The 20,124-nt window shown below is 44.6% G+C and overlaps 1 protein-coding gene across 1 annotated transcript; it reads right to left on the bottom strand.

The window, feature by feature from the left end:
• Positions 1-415: 415 nt before the first annotated feature.
• On the bottom strand, positions 416-4,572 carry LOC119360064 (hydroxyproline O-galactosyltransferase GALT6-like). Its single transcript, XM_037625909.1, has 7 exons — positions 3,621-4,572; positions 2,686-2,918; positions 2,301-2,588; positions 2,095-2,223; positions 1,814-1,987; positions 1,122-1,229; positions 416-1,021 (listed from the first exon to the last, which is right to left on the bottom strand). Exons 1-7 carry the CDS (start codon positions 4,423-4,425, stop codon positions 812-814), a joined length of 1,947 nt encoding a protein of 648 aa, XP_037481806.1. The 5' UTR covers positions 4,426-4,572; the 3' UTR covers positions 416-811.
• Positions 4,573-20,124: the final 15,552 nt, after the last annotated feature.

Raw genomic sequence — 20,124 nt, 5'->3', positions numbered from 1 at the left:
ATGCAGCATGTCTACTCCAATTCCCTTCGCCCCTGTGCGGTCCTTTGCTTTTGTTATGTTGACATTACTTGATAGAGATTACTCGCTAACACAGCGATTTTCATTTTGTGAAGTTATACCCATTTCCCTGACACCATTGTTGCTTGGCCATTTCCCTGACACTATTGTTGCTTGGTATGTATGGTTCAGCGCAACAAAGCATTTGGTCCTTCCATAAACGTGCAACGGCAGCCTCTCGTCATTTCGAAACCTGTATGTTCGGGTTACCCTTTTTATTTTTGCCGAAGGACATTTTCATTCAATCGATATGTCGAGGTAATACAACCACACTAAGCAAATGCCCGGCCTCTGCATCGCATCGATGCACACAGCCACCACGCCCCCAATCAACAGAGACTGTTGATGACTAGTGAGCTGACTATTCAGTTCGGTTCTTACCATAAGTTCCATTTCTGGATAAATAAATAAAATGCCACATCATAAATGGAATCCTAAACTAGTTTTCTATACAAAGGGCAATATACCCCCAAGCACCTAAAAGCTCCTATGTCAAGAAAATTTGACGGGACTAAACATCAACAGGCGTCAAAAGGATCCCAAGCCCATCCTTCATGTGTCAGAATCAGCAGCGGCTCGAAACAGGCCACCGACCAAAAGAATGAAAGAATGATATGATAAATCCAGCAGAGAGCACTTTGTCAAACGGACGGCCCATCGGCGCAGCTGATGATTTCCACATTTGATATGCATGTGCATGCGAGCCGATCATCTCTTCCTCTCGGACCGACGGTGCAACACATTTTCGCCATCGTCATCGCACGTTGCAGCAATGGGTGCTACCGGACTGCAACTTTCTCCACAGGCAGATCATGTGCTGGGGGGACTGATAGTGTGCGGTGATGTAACCATCGAAGCAACCGGCCTGGTAGAACCTGACGTCATGCCGATACTCTACCGGCCGACGAGTGATGTTGAATTTCTCCACCCACATCCCCATGTTGACATCTTCCATCTTAAATAGCTGCACAATAAAGAATTAACAATTTAGCCATCACCACTTCTGCACGACGCAAGTAAAAGTCAGTGGAATTGGATAGCTTCCAAGAGATAGATATGTTTACTCGAAGCGTCTGATTGTAAAATTCAGATACGATGTAGCGTGCAATATCCGATGAGATCACATAGCCAGGCCCATTGGCATAACTTGGGTAAGCCTCCTCTGGCCATTCCTGGAAAGAAACAAGAAAACTATACTTTCGATATACCAAAAACAGGAAGATGGAAGGCCAACAAGGACAGCACAAAGTACAAACCACCAGATTTTGTTGTCACAAGATTATATATCCATGTTCCAAGTATAAAATATGAACGCAAGACCTTTGACTCACCAGAGAAATGTAAAATCCACTTTTGATGCCAAGTTATTTCTATAATGCACATATTCAAGTATATGTACATTAGTACAAGAACTTAAAACTGAACTTTGTTGATCCCATAGTTTTTACTCCTCTTGCACAAAGAGTTTTTCCACGTAAAACAATTTGTCGACTGTCAATATTTATTTAATCATTCCAGCAACTATCCTCATAAATCACTACAAGATTTGCGCTTTTGATGTGCCTGCTAATTTGCACAGCAAACACACATAATGGTTTTCACAGATAGCATACCGGGTGCTGGTTGGTGATTGATTGCTTGTCATTTGGCAGTAAGCGGAAACACGAGTGTGCTAGTTGCTAGTATTTTTCATTTCACATTTCTTAAGCAATATAGATGATGAATGGTGGTTCTGTAGTACAGGACAGCAATTTACCTCATAAGTCACAGCCCACTTGCCAGATCTCAGTGGTCTATGGTAGTAGTTGATGCTTCCCACATACACACTCTTATCGCTTTTAACTTTCTTTACTTGGTCCAGTACGGAATCAATTCTAACAAATGTATCATCATCACATTTCATCACATATTTTGCCGGGATGACTCGAACCTGGATACACATGACCATTAATCAGTGTAGAAACGTCAATAAAACTGACGGCGTGAGACAAAATGGCAGAACATAAGCAGCTATCTAACATATTTCAGTTCACTTACCCCATACTCCGCAATGGCAATGGTCTTCAAAACTACAAGATCATAACTATCCATGAAAGGCACTATGACGATGTCTTGGAAGAACTCTGCCTCCCTTTTCAACTCTGCATTGACCTCCATTTTACCGTTCTGTGAAATTGCTTAATTTGGTCAGAGTTTGGTATATGTAAACAACAAGCAAAAACACGGGGAAAGCAAGTAATTACCAGAGCCACAAAGAACCGAGCTACAACATTAGATGATTTTCTTGTATACATCATCCATGACTTGCGCACAGCCATACGTTCGGCAAAATGGCTCGCTGCTGACAGAATGCCAATAAAAAGCTCGACGGGTTCAGTTGGTAGCGGCGGGGCCCTCCATTGCTCCGACATTTCAAGGTATCTCTCTGGGGAGAAACTAGGATGTGAACTGGGTAGAGAACTAGCAAAAATTGACTCAATATCAATGTCTCCATTGATAGACAACCCAGTTGCATCCTCAAGAGTATAACCCTGTAAAGACCACCAAAATCAGATATGCAGATCTCAGGAGGCTACTCATGTAATTGAACCAGATTTGTGATTGAGGATTTTCAACCGACGAACTTACAGTGCGGTAAGGAAATGAAGTGACATGCCTCCCATCAACATTGACATGGTAACCTTCCAAACCAGCTGTGAGAGTCAAAACAAACAACTTGCCTTCTCCGAATGGGTATGGCCAACTGATGTGCACATCCTTTGACCTACCAATTAAACGTTTCACCCACCACTTCATCTTTGACTCCTCCGACTTGTTGTCATCATCCCGAATCCATTTCTCACACTTGAGTTGAGCATCAACTGAAAGATCAAACCAGGTCAACATGCCATTTTTAGAGTGAAGTAAAAAAAGTGCGATTCAACTCATTTTAGAATGATTTGGGAAAAAGGGAATGGATATGTTGCTGAACGACGAAAATGCCTACTTCCTCAGAATATTAACCCAAATTAGAGAAGCTTCACTTGCAGCTTCTCCAAACAATGAGAATAATTGCTGAACTAATTTGGTTGCAACCAACTAATGGAACAATCAGACTAGATATGCATAACTAATTAAGCACTCAATTATTGTGATCTTCCTTCAGTGATTGGCTAAGAAGAAATGGGAACAGGGAGTTCAAGTACCCACTGCCAGGTTGAAGTCAAACTCACATCATTGCTGTAATCCTCAAAACACGGTTGCAGGTCCATCCTTCTCTAATTCTTATAATAATATTCCACCAATTAGACAAATCAAGCACAATCACTATCAGAAACATTCTCCATAAAGCAAAAGAAATCGAACCCTCTCTGGAAATTTCTTTCCAAAGCTTGCACTTTTTTCTACGCTGTTAGTACACACACAATTAGATCACTGAAATTGATGGAATCCCTTCCTAGTTACCAACTTCAATCCAATCCCCTTAGACAAGGGAAGAACACGAGATGGCAAGATGAAGTCAAATTAAATCAACATGGATTCAACCTAGCTAAACGAATTAAGCAGGCAAATCTGAAGCTCACCAGTTTCCTCGGCGGGGCGGGATGCGAAGCCCTCGCAGCGGTGCGACTGCGCCCACTGCATCCTGTAGCAGCTGTTCATCTCAATCACCGGCTTGCCGCTGTAGTCCCCGCGGATCCTGGGGTTGAAGTGGAGGATCCTGGGCGGCGCCTCGCCGTCCACCACCTTGGTGCCCACCAGCTCCACCATGAACTGCGACACCATGAGGGGCGTCTTCCCGCCGTCCTTGCGCTGGGCGATCTTGGGGTCGTACTCGGGCCGCGCGGGCCTGGGGCGCGCCACCACCGTCACGTGCGACCCCACCGCCAGCCCGCACGGCAGCTCCACCGTCCGGACCCCGTCGGCGGGGAGCTTGTCCGCGTGCAGCGAGATGGAGGCCGGGCAGATCGGGGAGGACGGGGGCGGGGAGGTGGTGGATGCGGACGCGGATGCGGCGGTCTGGAGGTGCGCAAGATGGGGCTTTGCGGCGGAGAAGGCGTCGGCCGCGGCGCCGTCGAAGGGGGTCGCCGTGGCGTTGGACCGGGGGAGGAGGAGGAGGGACGAGAAGATGGGGAGCGGCGGCGGGGAGGACGGAGAGGGGGACACGGCCGCGGGGAACGCGGGTCGGGAGGGGGAGAAGCGCGAGGAGGGGAAGGCCAAGGCCGAGGCCTCGAGCTCGCGGCGGCGGGAGCGGTGGGTGGTCAGCGCTCCTGAGGCTGAAGACGACGAGGACGGGGACGAGAACGGGAGCTCGAAGAGGAGGAGGAAGGCGAGGTAGGCCGCTCCGGCGACGGCGAGGACCGCGCGGCACAGGCGCCGGCGCGGCATGGTGAGGTTGGTTGGTCAGGTGCCGGAGCCGGAGCAAGGTTCCGGAAGGCGGCGGAAGGGGCGAGAAAGTAGCCGTTTGGGAGGACGGGGCCATGTGCTGGCTGGCTGGCTACTTATTGCTTCTCCGACAGCACTCCGGCGACCAGACCGTTGCGAGGGTGGAGGTGGGCTGGCGGTGGTTCGGTGCGGTGCACGCAACAGCAAACACACAACACAAACCAAACAAAATAAACAGACCAAGCGGCCCGGGATGATATGATATATTCTACTCTCTCCGTTCCGAATTACTTTTATGTATCTAAACGTATTTTAATTCTAGATACATCCATTTCTGCGACGTGTAATTTGGAACGGATAGAATACTAATGATCTCAGTTATTCGACCACCTATATCCAACGCATCATGTTGCTTTAGTACTGTACTACCTCCGTTTCATTTTATAAGTCCTACGCGTATACCTAGGTTGCCAATTTTATCATCTTAATATAAACTATATAACACAAAAATTATACGGTTTGAAAATAGAGCATCTGAAGTTTATATTGGTATATTTTTTGTAATATATGACTTGTATTAAGTTGGTCAAATTAACGACCTAGGGGCACGCGCACGCCCTGTAAACTGAGAGAGAGGTAATACTATTATCAAACACATGACCGTTAATTTGGAATAAATGTAATGCAAATTATCTGGAAACAATATCAATTGCATTATTTACAGTTAATCTTGCAGCCATCATTAATTAAATTAATTGCAATTACTCCCTCCGTCACGGTTTAGAAGGCGCGCTTGGAAATTCTCTCGGACCTAGGTGGTTATTTACTGGTTGTGAGATGAGCTAAAAAATAGCATTCACACTACTCATGCATATAAAAATAGTATATCGGAATACTGATTAGCTATTAGAAATAAATTCAATGCGCCCTAAACCTTGTCTATTGTGGAAACACACGCAAATTTAAATATGCCTTCTAAACTGTGACAGAGGGAGTACCCTGAATCAACATTTATTGCATTATTGCTAGTAATCATCTTCATCCGAATTTGAGTTGCCGTTGCTGCATCTCCATCCCTGGCTAACGTCAACAATGGTTACAGTCTGGAAGTTGACGACATCGGTTTGAGATATGAAAAGTGAGAGCATTCCATATTATGTAGTTTATAAGTGTGAGTGGTAACTTCGGGTGGCTTGATGTATATTTTTATCAGACCTTTGTTGAATAATTAATAAAAATTAATGTATACATCAATTGATGTAGAGACCGTGGGTTTTAAACCCTATTTTCAAAAAAAAAAAACCAACATATTTAAAAGAAACCATCAAAACCGTTGCCATGAGAAGATACACATATATGAAGATCACAACCTTGAACAAAGCTTACGGACCTCACGTTGACATTGGAGGCCACACCAACGTCACGAGAGGAGGTCAAAGGACCAAACTATAAAGGGAAGCCAGCTCGATACCCGAACCTCACCAGCTAGAGAAGACAGGAAGGCCTCTTTCAACGCACATGTGCTTAGAAAAATGCTACATGTACGTAGAGGCCCCCCATCCTCAATTGGGTGGGCCCCCTTCCTAATTTCCTCCAAACTGAAATTGTCATCCCAACTCTTACGTTAATTCACGTAAGAACCTTATGTAGATGTAGCATTGCTCGGTGCTTAGATGAGGTGCTAAGCATATTAAAGAATTTAGCAACAAAAGTCCCTATATGTGCTTAAACTTGTTGTAGCTAAGTTCTGTTCATTTAATGATTTAGCGGCTAAACTTCTCCATGCATTGATGGATCTCTTTCATTTAAGTGTTTTACCTAGGCCACCTGCTTGGCATTGTTTCTTTCTGGGGCATCAAAGTCATCTTTCTTCTCTTAATTACATTGCTACGTCATCTTTTTCACCACATGGCAAACGTAGCACTTGTACAAGGTGAAGCATTGAGAAGCGCCTAAGAATCTACGAGCCATTTACACCGTTGCAACAAACACCAACCATATGGAACTTTATTCATTCCCCGCAAAAAAAATATGGAACTTTATTCATTAGATTGGCACTAGTGTTGCCACCAAAGAAGTGTCACCATGTTAGTAAACGTACCAAAGAGGGAAAATGACTGCTCCATACGATAGATCGAGAACTCTCCGCACTCTCACACCAATGAGGCCAGTGGAAGATGAGGTGGGGTAGGGGCGATGACATGATGCACATAAAAAAAATCTCTTCTCTAGATTTTGGTGAGGAGATAAGAGCGTGGCTTACACAAATATACACAATAAAATTACGTAGGCAACGTGATTAACAAAAGAATTAGAAACCGAGAGTTTACAACATATCTTATTAATAAATGTACAAAAGTCTTGGACCAATTTGATTGGCACTATCTATAGGAATACAGTGAAAGATATAATGACATACTAATTCTTACCAAAATTTAATTAAAAAATACATAATATAAGTTATATAGATCTGCGCTAGTATAATAAGAGGTTATGGTACTCGGTTTGTTCTTTTTTATAAGACATTTTAGACAGTTGACATTCAACTATTTTGGGTGTTGTCTGAATTGCGTAAACGTGTTATAAAAATTGATCGGAGGGAGCAGTATATACACATGAAATAGTTATTGCAGATAAAGAAAACATGCACGTACACTGTACCCATACGAGCACCTTCGAGATACTGAGCCGACCCAATAATATTTTGACATTGACGAAGTCACCACAGACGACTTGATTAAAAACTTTAGAGCCGCGTGCAACGTAATTCCCGATGAAATTACGCCGGTGTTAAATTTTCGACTACCCGTATTATTTTTCACCCCACGGATCAGACAATTTACATCAAAGAATCAGGCTTTCTAAATCTTTTCGTAAGTAGGCCCAAAATTCGGAAACAGATAGACAGGTGCCGAAGGAGTGGAGTACAAATCTCCAAAATTCGAATCCGCCAGCCGGCGCACCGCTGCGAAGGCACTGGTGGAGCGAAACCGCTGTTCGGTGTTTGGGGCGTCGCATCCGCATCCGCATACTCTGAGAAGGAAACAGGGAGGGAGGGGAAGGCGGCCCCGGCAGCGCGGCCTGCAGACTGGATCGCTCGAGACGCGCACGATGCCTTTCGCCTGGCTGTGTGGCCCGTCCATCCCGTGTCGTGTGGATGTGAGGACAACTTCACCGCGCGCGACCCTATTTTGTCCGGCCTCGTTTATTTGAGATAAAACGAAGAAACGGTCCAACGCGCGATGATCCGAATCTATTTTGTCCGTTTTGTGTCCTAGTCGACTCATTTCAATTGCAAACTTGCGCCAGATTTAGGCCGCGACGGACACCAAACGGACGCGCGCCTCGTCCGTGTCGGGGCCGCGTGGCAGGCGGCCACCTATCTCCCACCCGCCCACATCAATGCGCGCGAGCGGGCGCCCCACCTGTCATCCGCACATCGAAAGGTCGTCGTCCTTCTTTAAGTGGGAAGCGTGAACGGGTCGTCGTCCACACTGCCCCACGCCACCCCGCGGCCTCCTCGAACCCCGACAGTGCCAAACCCAAACCCAAACCCCGCGGCGGCCACGTGAGCCCCGAGCAGCTCCCCAGGCACGCGGGCGTACGCGGGTGCGCGGCCTGACGCCCACGCCGTCGCCGTCGCCATCTCCATCGCCACCCCCGCCTCCTCGCATGACAGCGGAGGAGGAGGCCCGGCTCATGGCGCGTGTGCTGGAGGACTCCAAGCACACGCACGACGAGCGCAAATGGGCGGACCTCGAGTGTGCTGGAGGACTCCAAGCACACGCACGACGAGCGCAAATGGGCGGACCTCGAGGAGACGATGGCCCTCTTGGCGGCCGGCGACGTCGCCATCCCCAAGCTGGAGATGGCGCCGGAGGAGGAGGTGGTGGAGCAGCCGCCGGTGGCTGCGTTCCACCCTGACCTGGTGGGCCAGGGGTGAAGCTGGTGGTGCTCTGCTGAGCAGATGGCGGCCGCCCTGGGAGCCGTGAACTGGTGCCTCACGGGCCGCCGCGGTCGCCGGAGCGGGAGGCCTCGCCTCGGGAGGAGGTGGTGTAAGCACCGGCCACCTTCCAGCCCGCCGCATCCGTGCACCACGGACCGCCGACCCACCTGTGGACGCCGCTGGACTACGTCGACCTTTTTAGCGACGACGACGACACCAGCGGCCAGTGAAGACGGCGACGGCGATGGCCACGGCATCAACGGGCGTGGCAGGAGCGCGCGGGAGGCGTTTTTTTAATTTTGATTTTATGTTAATTATGAAACTGGGCCGTTTAAGTGGACTGAGAAACTGAGCCATTTTGCGGCTGTAACCCCTATATATGTTTCATGTTTTTTTAACTGCGTTTATTTATTTATTTAGTCATTTCATTTAAATTTTTAATTTTTTTTTCACGTCCATCCTGGACAGGTTTTGAGGTGCAGCCACGCGTTGGACGCACCCACGACCCATCGAAGAAACGCGGACACGGATAAACCCATCAGCACCCAAAGGGACAAAATCCGGTCAAATCGGACATCTATTTAAGGTCGCGCAGTGGAGTTGGCATGAACCTCCCGCTCCGCTCCGCCAGCGTGAGATGATGCGGAAAGCATAATTGAAATCAAATCAGGCGCCTGATTTCCAGGCCGCCGGCGTATCACCGCCGGAATCCAGCGGCCGATCGCGTTCCGCTGGAGCAACAGCGAACCATGTTTTTTTTTACTATAAAAAACACAGCGACTACGAAGCGGGCTGTGGCGGGCTCCACCCACGTGGAGGCAAATCGCGGCCTGTGATATGATATGATGCGTCGCCCTGGAAACGGGCCGAGTCTGTCCAGCAGCAGTCGTCTCGGTCACGCCAGCATCGGGAGCCGGAGCTGGCATCGGTTATGATCAGAAATGATGGAGAACTTCAAAAATAATAATTGATGGAGAACAAGTGTACACTAGGATGATCTACAGAATTTAGACGTCGCCCGTGATAGCCTCGCCGAATCCGATCGTGGGCTAAGCATGAAGAATTGGCAAACCCTTTGCCACAACTAACGATGGCCCACGTGTTGCTGCAAGATTTTGTTAAAACGACAAAGAAGTGCTAAAAAAAGAACTAAGAGTGACGCGGGCCGGCCGGCCCAAATTTTGGCTAGTCGCACGCTAGCAGTTTGATTAGTCCCCGCATAGCCGTCGGACGAGCTCCCTCCTCATCCTCCTTCTCGCCCCACCCGTAAAAATCTGAGAAGAAAAAACATTGTGGATACATGGCGGCTGCCTCCTCCTCCGCATCGCACGGCGCGCGTCCGCCACCCTCATCGTCAACAGTCACCGCCGACGCTCGCCCCTCGCCGGTGTTTCACATCCCCACTCGCTTCCTACGGAATCAATGGCGACAATGCCATGGAAAAGAACACAGGAAGACATGGCGGATGCGAGGTGTCAGGTGCTCAAGTACTCATGCTTTATGTGACGCGCCACACTATCCATCGTTGGTCTTGGGTCGCGCTAGAGTTTGGTCACGTCGCTCGTCCCCGCTGGTCGTGGTGATGATGGCCTCCTTCGTAGGCTTGAGCTGGGCTACGCCTCGTAGCCTGCTTGGGCATTAAATGTTCGATCGGTGGAGTGTGCCGCAAGGGCAGCCTGCCCTCAGGCCTCTCCCAATGCTCCACCTTGTACAGGTGCTAAGCCTGCCATGTAGGCAAAAAATCTGATGTGGCAAGGTAATTAAGAGAAGAGAGATGAGTGTGGTGACCCCGGGAAGAAACAATGCCAAGCGCGAGAACCTAGGCAAAACACTTAAATGGAAGAATCCCACCAATGCATGAAGAACTTTAGTTGTAAAATCATTAAATAAAGGATACTTAGCACCAAAAAGTTAAGCACCTATGCATTGGGGTCTTTAGTTGCTAAAGTATTTAATATGCTTAGCACCTCATGTAAGCACCAATACATTGGAAGCAACCTCATGGCACATGTCCTGTATGCTCGGGGCTTCAGCCACCGAGTTCGTCAATGCTCGCGCCATCGGCCTCCTCAAAGGGTCTTCTATGGCGAGTTTGGGCGTGGCAGTGGTGTTTTCTGTGCCTTTTTGACGTGTCAACAGTAAAATTCTGGTGAAGAAATATTACTGCTACTTTTAGTTTAATCTGGGTATTTCCGCTGACCTGAAGCTCTACAATAAATTCCTAAAGCATGGTTCACCTTGTTAGCACCCACACTGTTTGCCTTGAAGATCAGGCTGTCGTCTGCAAATAATGAATGATTTACTCGTGGCACTAAAGCAACCATTTGTAGACCACACATATTAGATGAATTGTTTGATTTTAAAAGGCACAAAATGCCCTCCGCTGCTAGCAAGAAAAGTTATGAGGAAATAGAGCCCCCCGTCGAATTCTTCATGATGTTTTGAATTCCTAGAGCTTCCCACTAAACAGGACTAGGGATTTGATTGAATTTACCAGGCCCATGAGAATACCAACGCACTTCTTAGTGAAACCAAGTTTTAACATGATGGGTTGAAGGTAATCCATTCGACCTATCAAAAAGTTTCATCATGTCTAATTTTGATGCACAATGCTGGTTTTTCTCCGCCTCGTTTTGCTTCATAAAATGGAGACACTCATATGCAACTATTACATTATCTACCATTAATCTGCCTGATATAAAAGGTTGATTGCTCTTCCGAGATGATATTAGGCAAAAGTAGCTTCAAACGGTTAGCTATGATCTTGGAAGCAATCTTATAGAAGCGGATCATACGAACTAATAGGCAAAACTGATTGAGAAACGTCGGATTTTCTTTACCTCAACGACCAGAACCAAAATAGTCTCATTAATACATTCAACCGATTCTGTCCCTTCCACTATGCGCATAACCACTTTTGTTACCACCGCAATGCAAGCCTCCCAGTGTCGTTGAAAATATGAGCTGGAAATCTGTCTGGACCTTGAGTCTTGATGGGAACATCTAAAAAGAGCACTTGTTTTACTTCTACTTTTAGTCTAATCTGGGTATTTCCGTTGACCTGAAGCTCTGCAATAAATTCTCAAAGCATGGTTCACCTCGCTAGCGCCCACACCATTTTCCTTGAAAAACATTTGGCTGTCGTCTACAAATAATAGATGATTTACTGGTGGCACTAAAGTAGCCACTTGTAAATCATACATATTAGATGAATTGTTTGATTAAAAGGCACAAAATGCCCTCCGTTGCTAGCAAGAAAAGGTATGGGGAAATAGAAAAGGTATGGGGAAATAGAGTCCCCTTGCCGGATTCTTTGTGATGGTTTGAATTCCTAGAGCTTCTTCCCACTTAAAGGAATCATGAATTTGATTGAGTTTACCGGGCCCATGACAATACCAACCCACTTTTCAGTGAAACCGAGTTTTAACATGATGGCTTGAAGGTAATCCCATTCAACCTATGGTAAACCTTCATCATGTCTAAATTTAATGCACAATGTTGATTTTTCTTCGTCTTGTTTCGCTTCATAAAATAGAGACACTCATATGCAGCAATTATATTATCTGTCATTAATCTGCCCGCAACAAAGGTCGATTGCTCCTCCGAGATGATTTTAGGCAAAACTAGCTTCAGACGGTTAGCTATGACCTTGTAAGCAATCTTATAAAGCACATTAGACAGGCTAATTAGTAAAATTGAGCGAGAAGCGTCAGATTAACCGAAATAGTCTCATTGATACATTCAACCGATTCTGTCCCTTCCACGATGCGCATAACCGCTTTGTGTTACCACTGCACAGTTTTTCTCCTGTTTTCTTGTTTCTTTTTTCTCTTTAGTTTTTTTTCATCCTTTGTTTTTTATCTCCTTTTCTTTTATATCTAGAATTTTGTTACACATTATTTATTTTCTCATGTGTGCAAGAACATATTTTCAATACACATTTAACATTTTATGCATTTTTTCCAAATAAATGTTTCGATGTCTATTGTTTTCATACACATTGCACATTTTTGTATGCATCTAGAACATTTCTTAATATAGGTTCAACGTTTTTCATATATATGATTAACATTTTTAATAATATATGTTGAAGTTCTATTTTTTTTCTTACACATCGTACATGTTTCTTATACATTTGATACATTTTTTGATACATGTTTAACATTTTATATATACACTTTTAACATTTTCTAAATACATGATTAACATTTTCTAAAGCATATATTTTTCGATGTCTACTTTTCCAGATACATTGTATATTTTTTTTATAGATTAGAAATATGATTTATGTACACGTTTAAGATTTGCAAAATACATCATTAACATTTATTGGAAACTTATATTTTTTGATGTCTACTTTTTTCTATACACATTTGCACTTTTTTAATACATCAGAAACATTTTTTCTATGCACATTTAACATTTTTCAAATGCATGATTGACATGTTTTTAGAACATGAGACCGTGTACTTGAGCAACACCAATCCTATCGAAGTCATCCTATGTTATCTTCTCCATTTTCCATGATTCCGACAGCTTGGCGAGGGAGGAAGGTCACATGCACGTCCAAATCCCGAGTTTGGGACGATCTTGTGTACCCGTGCCGTCCTCACAAATGGCACTAGATGACCGATCTGCATGAGAAAACATCACCACATGCTGCCACTACCATCATCGTCGTAGCACATAGCAGCAGATTACACCAGGTGGAGGACAACGTCGTGGTCAACCTCGCTGGATCTGAAGGCCTAAACCTCACCGACGACCGTAATCCAGCGCATGTCGTGTTCATGTAGGCAGCCAAGCACGGCTGATAGTGCCCAGCAGCGCGTAGGCTAGATCTCGAACGCGATGGCCGTGACAACTGCGGCCGCTACATTCCTGCCGGCAGCGTGGGCGGCGGCCGCCGCATCTGATGCATAGTCAGTTAGTCACCGCCACATCTTGCCTTCCCTCACACCGAAGAGGCGCCTTGGGAGCAGCGCTAGCCTGGCTCAGAGAGCGGGCTCTCCAGATCGAGAGACATGGTGGCGTCCCGGCTCCCTTCACTTTGCTCCATGGCCTGGCCGAGGTGCCTGCTGCATGCCGATGCCGCCAGGGATTGGGAAGGTACTCTGCTGCATCTGCCCAGCCACGAACGATGCCGATGCCGTTCTAATTGGGTAAGTCGTCACCTGCACATCACCAAAGGCCGCCGAACAGCAACAGGAATGGAGCCCCGCCGGCGCCGTCGGCCGCCGGTGACGGAAGGAAGCTCGAGAAGAGGGCTGCCTGAAAAAGAGGATCTGCTCGCCGTCCGTGTCGTCCGCCTGGACGACGCGGGGGCAGTTCGGCTTAACGTCCCTGTCTCCGTAAAAAGAAAACATGGTACGGAATGAATAGAAAAAAAAATCATAAAATAGACATTAAAAACGGAATTTTCTTTTCACAACATATGTGCATGCCTTCTATTACATCTGAACAAAAGGTCTCCACGAGAAATGACTAATGTTATGATCTGGGCTTGAAAATAAAACCCAGTGTTCTAATGATAGAATATTTGAAGCACACAATTTATTTTTCACAGGCTGCACTACTTTTACCGGCACCAAAAAGGAAACAATCAAAACACATCTTTATTATTTTCTCAAATTGTTTGCCATTCACAAATTATAAACATGGAGTAGATTATTTCCTTTTTGTACACACACATGGAGCTCTTTATTCTTGTGTCCATCTCCTTTGCCGCCCTAACAACTCATGTTCATCATCCCGTTGTTAACCCGACTTCTGAGTACCATACACACACAATCGCCTCCATGACTACGTATATATGTAGTAATTCTGTGGTTGTGTATGTCCGTGCATGTGTGCTTCTAGCATGAGAGGAAAGATACGATCATATGACATAGGCGGTTATTGATTAATTCAGTCACATATTTCTTTTAGCTCCTCATAAAAGAGGCATTCATCTTAATTTGGCAGGAAATCAACAAGACGTAGATAATTAGTTATAGAAAAGATTTACTATACTTGTCCTTACAAATAATTGCACAGAAACAAATGAACCTATGATCACTCGAGGTTATGTAACATACAAAGCCACCGTAACAAGTCACGATATGACATACGATCATATGGTTCTATATGTCCTCTTAATTCTGTGGTTCTGTATGTACGTAAATATGTAGTTCTAGCATGAGAGGAAACATACGATCATATGACATACGCGGTTATTAATTAATTCAGTCAAATATTTCTCTTAATAACTCTTTAAAAAGACGTTCCTCTTAATTTCACAGGAAATCTACAAGTATCGGATAATTAGTTATAGAAAATATTTACTATACTTGTCCTTACAAACATTTTACATATAAACAAATGAACCTATGATCACTCGAGGCTATGCAACATACCAAGCCACCGTACCAAGTCACGTGCATATACATGCAAGCATGGTATATAGCAGTTCCTCAGATAGAAACCAGTTAAATATGAACATTGCTCCCCATAACATATTAATCTGGTACAAGCCTGATGCATGCATGCATGGGCACATTAGCTAAAAGGGTGGAGGAAGAACCCAGGTACAACTATTATAATCTTTACCACCATACTCCGAACCCTTCTCACGGTAATGATATCTGTGTGACATGATCCTCTCCGAGTGGTGCACGCCATCGCTTTTCCAAGAATAGACAAAGCAACTACCGAGGTCCAACCTTGTTAGGCGATCCACATCGTCATCGTCATATGGAGATGAGTAGTAGATATGGTTCGCTTCCACAATAGTGCTCCAAGCTTCCGCCACATGCACGGCCTTGCAACATCCATAGGCCTTTCGGTGGTTAATTGTTCGACCAAGCTGACCACTAGAGCGCCCCATTCGTTTTGGCTGATGACGAACCTATATAACAGTCCGCGAGTCGCGATGCCGTAGAGTTCGCCATTGCAGAAGGCAATGTCTAGGAAGGTTGGATATGGGTCCATCGCGCTGCATTCCTGCGTGGCCCTTCCGTCGCCATCTTTAGTACCAAGCCCGCAGAGCACTATCCCGCATCCGGTGGTCATCGCGGCCATGATACAACCTTTCGGCGCCGGCCATCTATCGCGTATTCTCCTTCGAGGATTGTGTTTGATTGTGTCGCGTCGTCCGCACGAGCACCGGTAGTAATAAGGTAGGACGATCGTGCCGAGGCGCGTACGGCTCCGAGGGTTGCAATTACGTGTTCGTGCGTGATTAGGACTGTGCGGAGGTGAGAATCGGTGAGTTTATTTTCCCTTTTTCATGGAAGGAGGTTTTGTTTTCTTTTCATGATTGATTTACAAGTTTGGTGTGATACTCCACGTGGCATCAGGATCCATGTACGTAGGGTATATCTCGCACCACAACTTGAAAAAATTTCATACGCATTTTTTTCTTGAATTAGATTTTTTTGAGAAAAACTTTCAATCTATTCATCAACTATCAAGGTATTACAAAGAACACCAGAAGTAGAAAATACATCCAGATCCGTAGACATTGTCACCTTCAATTTAGCGTTGAACATTATTTTTCTCTTCATCCTCATTCTCCTTCAACCTCACACTAGGTTCAGAATCCCACCTCTAACCCCACTCACACACCCTCATAAACTCTATTTGAACACAGTGTAGATGCACACATTCATACATATGCATATACACTCACTTCTATAAACGTACACACGCACACCATACTTCTATGAACACTTTCGAGAAACTGAGCCGGCACAAAATTATGTGCTTTTTTCGCTTACTAGTAAATGTGCACGTGCAACGCATGTGTAGCCATGTGCAAAATAAAAAAGGAAATCAGTAATCAAAATAAAGGTTTACACAATATTCCATCATCAAACAAGTCATTAAGCAAAATTCAACAACCGAAAGGAAAGGCTAGGAATCCAAGGGCTTGAAATTCTTTAGTTTCACACTTCTTATTAATTTGAGACATTTATTCCTAGTCCAATTGATCCATCTTGTTGACGTTGATTTGTGGACGCTGACCACCCCTTATATACTTGAAATTTTGCTTCACGGGGGGAGATTGACCAGAGCGAAAGTCTACTTCAGTCGTGGTTATCTTGGGGACAAGTGAGTTATCCGCGTCTTGCGGGCATCCTTCCTAAGAAGTCACCCTGTGCATTTCAAAACCGAACCGAAAAACCATACCGAAAATAAACCGAACCGAACCGATTTTATGGTTTTTATGGTTTCTGGTTTCGGTATGGTATGAACTTTTCATACCGATTTAAACTTTGGTTTTTACGGTATATACCGAAAAACCGAACGGTTAACCGAATAAACCGAAGTAAAAATAAATTTATATTTCTTGAGATGAACAACCATACAAGTTGTCATTTTTCTTGTACATGAGTCAAATTCACTAATAAGCATGTAAAATTTTCTTGTAACATAGTCACTTTTCTCTTTTTAAAATGCTAAGCATGTCGATAACCATCAACATATGAATTAATGCATGCACATATACTTATATATATAGTCATATACTATTTGTGTAAAATAATATGTGTTTTGAGTCATAAATTTGCAAATTATTATTACATCATTTTCAAATTCGCGTCAACTTTGGTTTTTATGGTATATACCGAAACCATACCGAAATAATTTGGTATATACCGAAACCGAACCGTGTTTTAATTTCATACCGTATTTACCGAAGTATTAATACCGTACAAACCGAAAAACCGTATAAACTGAACCATGTAAACCGAATAAACCGAACGCACAGGGTGACTAAGAAGAACTTCACTCTTGATAGCATCACGGAAATACAAGTCATCATGAACTTGATGATGCACACCTACAGAAAATGATAAGCAAACATTTAGTCTAGTTGTGGGAGAATATTGTAAAATTAAGAAATATAACAGATACTGGCCTTTAAGAAAGTGAACATTGTGGCAACTTGAGGAGTAATGTATGCATAAAGTTGTTGCCCCCGTGCTAAGAAGAGTTTCTGTTATCAATTCTCAAGTTAGTAATAACATGACACTAAAATGGTACGACACTTTTTAAGGAAAAAGCTTACTGGATAGTTGATCAACCTTCATCGAGGTTGCCATGATTAAGCCAACATTTGCTTCAGCAGAAAGAAGTTCATTCCAATGGCGTTCAGCTAGTTCTTCAAAAATGTGTAGGAAGATAATTTGCATGCCAGCGTCGATTAATGCTACTTCCCTCATGCGTAGAGGGGAATATGTATCATGGTCAACTGGGCCCATGTACATGACTACACCAGCAATATCTACAATTAACAGATTATAAAATATGAAAGAAGAAATCAGTTAGTGTGCTTTTGATAATTAATTATATAATATAAATATATTTTGACTGAGCATACCAGTGTTTGAGCCATGTGAGTCCCTGAACACGTCGTCGACAACTGGCAATGCAACGGCAGACTAAGGCATAGCCTAGTGGTGCGAAGGGGCTGATGCCTTCCCACCCACCCAGGTTCAAGGCATGATACTTGCAAGTTGGGTTTGTTGCACCAATTATACTGTAGGGGGTTCCCCTACAGTCTTTCTCTCAAAAAAAAAAAACTGGCAATGCAATGGGAAAGTATGGGTAAAGTAAAAAAGCAAATAGACTAAAATGCAAGAATAATAGCATGGTGAGATAGGAAAATGAATAAGAAAATTGCTGGCCAAAAAACAAAGTTGTTTAGGCAAGGATGCTTTGGACAATTTTTTGTTGCAATGTACAATTTCACAAGCAAGAACAAAGACATGGACAAGCATGTAGATCTATATATGTAGGAGACATAACTGAAGAACAATGTATGAGCTGGTCTCCAGGAACAAGGATGCACGTCTATACATGTGGGAGATGGAACCATGATAGAAAATGCTTCTGTCAACAGGCTAGACCGCACACATATATAAAATAGAATAATTGAGAAACAAGATGTGACAGTAGTCACAAAAAAAAACGTAAGCATGTCAACCATATAAACTTGGCTAAACATGCATGTCATTGTGGGCAAGATAATAATAACGTGTATTACATAATCCAGACAAGTGTTAATCTTGTTCTCAAAAGAATTGCAAAACTTTTCCACAGCTACAAATGAAAGTAAACTTCACTTTGCAGTATGGATTTGTCATCAGTGGACACTTTTATTTTACCTCGTCTACCTCGTTCTCTATGAAATCCCCTATATAATTGTTCTGGCCAGCACGGACAGGAGATGGTGTAATGCAATAACCTATTTTAAATAGTATCGCCAAAATTCTATATTTCGGCAAAAATGAAGATTTGAATCAGCAGCCTCTCTTTAAAAGTATATGTTTTTATCAACTTGTCTTGGATGGGAGAGATTTGACAATATATTTTGTAATTGCTTTCTGAATCTAGACCATCATGTAGTGAGAAAGATGGAATCTAATGGAAAGTAATAAGTAAATTGCATAGCACTAAAGCCTGGGATCAAACTCCAAATTCGACACCAGAGAACATGTGTTGCAGTAAAGGAGGTTAATTTTGTTTTCTTTTCTCGATTGATTTACAAGTTTGGTGTGATACTCCACGTGGCACCAGGATCCATCTACGTAGCGTATATCTCGCACCACAACTAGAAAAAATTTCATACCCATTTTTTTCTTAAAAGGGTTGGAATCCATGTACGGAAATGATTGGGTTTCGATACCTCGCCCGATCGCACACGAGCTCATTTGATGTCGTGTGGGAAGGACCCCTGTGACGCCCCCGATTTGACCGTACACTAATCATGCACGCAAATGTGTACGATCAAGATCAGGGACTCACGGGAAGATATCACAACACAACTCTACAAATAAAATAAGTCATACAAGCATCATAATACAAGCCAGGGGCCTCGAGGGCTCGAATACAAGTGCTCGATCATAGACGAGTCAGCGGAAGCAACAATATCTGAGTACAGACATAAGTTAAACAAGTGTGCCTTAAGAAGGCTAGCACAAACTGGGATACAGATCGAAAGAGGCGCAGGCCTCCTGCCTGGGATCCTCCTAACTACTCCAGGTCGTCGTCAGCGGGCAGCACGTAGTAGTAGGCACCTCCGGTGTAGTAGGGGTCGTCGTCGACGGTGGCGTCTGGCTCCTGGACTCCAGCATCTGGTTGCGACAACCAGAAAGAAAGGAAAGGGGGAAAAGGGGGGAGAAAGCAACCGTGAGTACTCATCCAAAGTACTCGCAAGCAAGGAACTACACTACATATGCATGGGTATATGTGTAAGGAGGCCATATCAGTGGACTGAACTGCAGAATGCCAGAATAAAAGGGGGATAGCTAATCCTATCGAAGACTATGCTTCTGGCAGCCTCCGCCTCGCAGCATGTAGAAGAGAGTAGATTGAAGTCCTCCAAGTAGCATCTCCAAGTAGCATCTCCAAGTAGCATCGCATAGCATAAACCTACCCGGCGATCCTCTCCTCGTCGCCCTGCGGAAAAGCGATCACCGGGTTGTCTGTGGAACTTTGAAGGGTGTGTTTTATTAAGTATCCGGTTCTAGTTGTCATAAGGTCAAGGTACAACTCCAAGTCGTCCTGTTACCGAAGATCACGGCTATTCGAATAGATTAACTTCCCTGCAGGGGTGCACCACATAGCCCAACACGCTCGATCCCATTTGGCCGGACACACTTTCCTGGGTCATGCCCGGCCTCGGAAGATCAACACGTCGCAGCCCCACCTAGGCTCAACAGAGAGGCCAGCACGCCGGTCTAAACCTAAGCGCACAGGGGTCTGGGCCCATC

The sequence above is a fragment of the Triticum dicoccoides genome, chromosome 1A (assembly GCF_002162155.2).
Source record: "Triticum dicoccoides isolate Atlit2015 ecotype Zavitan chromosome 1A, WEW_v2.0, whole genome shotgun sequence".
Taxonomy (NCBI): domain Eukaryota; kingdom Viridiplantae; phylum Streptophyta; class Magnoliopsida; order Poales; family Poaceae; genus Triticum; species Triticum dicoccoides.
The sequence above is the reverse complement of the archived record's forward strand: the minus strand, read 5'-3'. Positions and strand labels throughout refer to the sequence as shown.

Coding starts and splice junctions, on each gene's coding strand:
- LOC119360064 (XM_037625909.1), bottom strand. CDS start 4,425: ATGCCGCGCCGGCGCCTGTGCCGCGCGGTCCTCGCCGTCGCCGGAGCG. Junction 2,589..2,685: donor CTTCATTTCCTTACCGCACT/GTAAGTTCGTCG, acceptor TGGTCTTTACAG/GGTTATACTCTTGAGGATGC. Junction 1,022..1,121: donor TTTACAATCAGACGCTTCGA/GTAAACATATCT, acceptor TTTATTGTGCAG/CTATTTAAGATGGAAGATGT.